At 53.9% G+C, this 4,323-nt stretch overlaps 1 protein-coding gene across 6 annotated transcripts in view; it reads left to right on the forward strand.

Moving 5' to 3' along the window:
• The window catches only part of ANKS3 (ankyrin repeat and sterile alpha motif domain containing 3), a 17,249-nt gene extending 13,755 nt beyond the window's left edge, over positions 1-3,494 (forward strand). For all 6 annotated transcript variants that reach the window (XM_035889682.1, XM_035889679.1, XM_035889677.1 and 3 more), the window contains 3 exons: positions 521-604; positions 1,111-1,205; positions 1,459-3,494. In XM_035889682.1, the coding sequence (XP_035745575.1) occupies positions 521-604; positions 1,111-1,193 (167 nt within the window). In that variant the 3' untranslated portion in view covers positions 1,194-1,205; positions 1,459-3,494. The remainder of the gene's footprint in view (positions 1-520; positions 605-1,110; positions 1,206-1,458) is intronic.
• Positions 3,495-4,323: the final 829 nt, after the last annotated feature.

The raw sequence follows: 4,323 nt of genomic DNA on the forward strand, positions 1-4,323 counted from the left end.
CATCTCGGGCATGTTACTGCTCTGCACCCTAGAGCAGGGTCTGAATCGGAAGCCACAGCTGGTTCCTAACCCAGCCTAACTGGGGGATTGTGCTGTTTGGTCCGTGGGGCAAACTGCTGTACCTGGCTGGGCAGGCTTGGCTCGCCAGCTCCTTATCACAAGGAGTTAGCAAATGATCCTGCTGCCCGTGATGTGCTTCCAGAGATGTGCTCTTCACTGCCTGTGTTTTGAAAGTGAGACAAGTAGAGATCCTGTTGATTTCTGTCCACTACACTCAGTCTCTTTGAGAGTCTCTTAATACAGGACCCAGCCATATAAAAAAAAAAAATATTCCGAAGTGGTAGAATTGCCAGAAATAAACCTCAGTTTATCACAGGCAGTTCCAGCTCTCTTCCCATGGGACGCGGAACCCCTACCCCTAACTGGAGCTGCTTTGGGTGGGGATGCTTCACAGCAACACCAAACCCTTGTCTTTGCTCGGTCACAGATTGATTGAACGTGTGGTTCCTCTTTCTTGCAGTGCTGGAAGGATGGCCGCCGTCCTTGAAGTCTCTGAGCTTGCCTGAGCTGTCAGCTGTCCTAGAGGAGTGTGTGGGAGAAATGGGTAAGGTGGGGGGGACTCTGGCCATGTGAGGTGACTGGTGTGCTGGAGGGGAGGCGTGGCTGGGCAGGTTTCTGGTGATTTGGTGGTTGGAGGGACCTAACAAGCATTCCCCTCGTTCAGGGAAGTCTCCAGGCTCTGAAGCTGGTGCTGGCATTTTCTTGCACTTAATCTCACTGCAGATTTTGGACTCTGCCTCATCCTCTGCTGACAGGGCCAGGCTGAGGGAAGGGGTAACGTGCCCCTCTGCTCAGCGGTCAGAGATGCTTGTGAAGTGGTTCCCAAAGCCTGTGTCCTGTTCTCCTGATGACAGGAACTCATCCCAGCAACAGGCAGGCAGAGAGCAGAGACACTCCTGTTTTCAGGGTGCTGCAAGCTGCAGGGGAGAAGGCAGCATGGAGGCAGGAAAACAGTGGCTGAATGCAGGCTGCAGCCTGGTCTTCACTGCTTGCTGGCCTGTTGCTAACACTGATTTTTTTTTTTTTTTTTTCCTTTTGTTTTGTCCTCAGGAAAAGCTCTGCAGACTGTGACTCAAAACCTCCAAAGGCTCCAAGCCCCGGGGCAGAGCGGGCAGAGCTGGCTAGAGCCGTAACAAAGCAGGAGGGTGAGTGGGGACTGAGGGCAGCCAGAGGGAGCTGTGGCATCGAGGGGGGGCATCATTCCTTGCAGCCAGGAGCAGCCAGCTGCTGCTTGTGCCGGTGCTTGCTCGTAGCCTGCACACTGAGGCTGTGCTCTAACTAGTCCTTATGTCCCCTCTGCTTGGTTTTCCCTTTGGAAAATCCTTAGTCCCTCCTGCCCCGCTGAAAGGGTGACTGTCCTCTTATTTTTATTTTTTTTTTTTTCCCTGGTGGCCGCAGGAATTCTGACGTCGGGTGACTGTTCCACCCGGAAGCTGAGTGTGCCTGGGAGAATGAGCGCGAGGGCCGTGCTGGCAGCACCGCAGCTCTGCTGAGAGTGCCGCAGCAGCTGGTGGATGCGTGGAAGAAGGTCTCGGCCATCGGAGAACATGCCTGGGAGAACAAGGGACAGCAGAAGGCAACAACCCAGCAGCTCCTTGGGCCTGACTGTTGTCAGGGTTCCCAGGATCGTTGTTGTTCATACCAAAAGGTTAGGCTAAGAGGAGAAGCACCGAGCCCAAAAGGTTTATCTGCCTTAAGCTTCCTGCAGCCCTTGTCAGGGCTGTGTGATGTTAGAAAGCTGACAGTTACCCGCAGCGATCAATTATCCTTTTCCACATCCTGTCCTCCCCAAGGCCTCTGACACTTGCCCTGGCCTCTTCTGTGCCACGTGGATTGCTCAGGAGCTGACCCAGAAAATGTATCTGGCAAGGAAGGCAGGTTTGTTATGGATGGGTAAAGTGAGTCGAGTTCATCATGATTGTCTCGTTGTGCTGCAGCGAAACTCTTGCAGCCCTAATCTCTAGCAGATTTCTGCCCTACCGCCGCCCCAAATCCCTGCTTCACAACCTCTCCCTCCAGCCAGCCCACCCTGGTTCGGTTCAGATTTTTGCCCTGCTCAGGGGTTGTTTGTGAACACGTTACTCAGTCCCAAAGATCTCTTTTGTGTGGTAAATGCTTTATGGCAGAGACTTTGAGTCGGGTTTCAGTGCCAAGATCCCGATGCTGACAGGGGTTGCAAGGCAGATGTTCCCCTGGAAGGACATGAGAAAGAAGGAAGAGCTCGAGACTGTTCGGTCTCCTGTCCCCCTGACAGGCAGCAGTGCCGAGGCAAGCGGAACAAGAACCGAGGGATGGATCTGTCCCACGTGGGAGATGGGTGAAACAAATCACATCCCAGATGTAGCTGCGGTGCAAAGCTTTGGTCCTCAACCACTGCCTGCCTTTGGTTTCCAGGCTCTTAGTGTTTGGGAATAGTTCTGTGGAGGGATTTTTGTGTCGGCAGAGTGGGTTGTTTCAAAGGGCAGACAAATGGTGCGGGAAGAGGCTGCCTCCCCAGAGAGACTGCGCTGTCTCTTGGAGCTGGGCGAGCAGCCGCAAGGGCTCTGGTGGCAGTTATGGTGAGGTAAACTTGTTTCTAGTGGCTCTCTGTTCCTGTGTATTGCTGAGTCCTTTAGGGGGGAAAAAAAAATCCCACAACCAAACAACAAAACCTGAAGTCTGAGTGGCCTTGGTGAGTCTGGAGAAGTCTTTTTCTCTTTGCTGGGAAGGGGAAGAAACTGTGTTACTTCTGATTTTAATATTTTTTGGACCTTGATTGTAGATGCCAAAATACAAAAATCCATTCTGGCTCCCTCCTTTGAGCTAGTCACCCCTCCTGATCAGCTGCCTGCGACTGCTTAGGCAGGCTTGAAAGCTAGCCTGCCTTTGGGTAGAGGCGACATCGTGTTTGGCTGTCCCACCCAACTGGTGTGTCCGTGCTGCCAGGGGACAGTCCTGCGGCAGCGAGGCAGGTACGGCCCGCTCCGACGAGAACCTGCCCTGCTGGCCGCTTGCGTGTGCCCGCTGTGGGCTGCTGCTGCCCACTCGTGTTTAACTCTTAAACTTAACACCGCACGCTGGTTTTTGCCTCTTTTGCGAATAATGTGGGTGTACACGTGTGGGTACCTGGCGCGGTACCAGGCGCTGGGACCAGGCTGCAGGAGATTTCACCCTGAAGAGTCTGTTTTGATGAGGTGGAGCAAATTCCCCTAAGGCAGCATCCCCGAAAGCTGCTCAGAGCGTTGAGGCTGTGCCGGGAAGAGTATGGTGGGCTTTGTCCTTCATTCCCCATTGCTGGAGGGGCAGTGGGGCGTGCCCAGGCACTGCCCTCTCCCCAGCCTGGGCAGTGTCCCTGGCTGCACCAGTACAGGGTTGTCAGTGCTGTGTCCCTTGAAAGCCCAAACTTAAATTTAAGGCGAGATGTCTGTGGGGCAAGGGAAAAAGTTTTCATAGAAGGAAAAAAAAAACAACAAACCACCAAAGACCCCCAAATCCCAAGTGAAAGGGCCTGGGAGCCTTTGGAGAGCGAGGGAAGCCCTGGCTCAGCAACACCATCAGAGCTGGGTTGGCTCTGCAGGAAGGTGGGCAGCTGGAAGGAGAAACTACACAGGCTTGGGGCTGGCTTTTCTGGGTCACAGGGTGGAAGAAAGGGGGTTTTTTGGGGGGATAAGCTGGTACATCCAATAGATTGTAACACCTGGGGGCCTGGGAAAAGGGGTAGGGGGAGAGCTGCAGCAGTGGATGTATGGAGGAAGAGGAGCACCCTGCAGAAAAGGTGCTGTGGGAGCCCCGATGTGAAAGCTTAAAGGTGTGGGGGAGTAGCCCAAGGGGGATGCCAGGGAGGGGATTTTACAGAATAGTGTTTCCCTGGGGAAGCAATCCCTTAAATGGAGGACTTTAAACATCATTCATTGCTGAAAGGGCGGCTGTGCAGCAGCAGGGGGGCTGGTGCTACCCTAAGGCAAGCTGTCCGAATAAAACGGTATTTGCTGACTTGGATAAAATAATAAAAACTGAAAACCTGTTTCTGGTGTGGGGGTTTTTCTGGAGGGAGCTGGGGTTGTAGAATCATGAATAACCTCGCTGATTTATTTCAGGACAATCGGGAATACATACAGTGCTTGCCAGCCTCCTCTCCCAGGTGGTTGTGTGCCGAGGGGTCCGGAGCTTCCTTACCCACAGCTTCCCCACCCTGCCTGGCTCCCCTCGGAGGGGACGCCCTTGCAGGCATAGCTGGGTAGGTGATGTGGGAATTCACGTGGTCAGGCGGTGCCAGAGCCGCAG

This window comes from Egretta garzetta, unplaced genomic scaffold (assembly GCF_000687185.1).
Source record: "Egretta garzetta isolate BGI_Z169 unplaced genomic scaffold, ASM68718v1 scaffold372, whole genome shotgun sequence".
Taxonomy (NCBI): domain Eukaryota; kingdom Metazoa; phylum Chordata; class Aves; order Pelecaniformes; family Ardeidae; genus Egretta; species Egretta garzetta.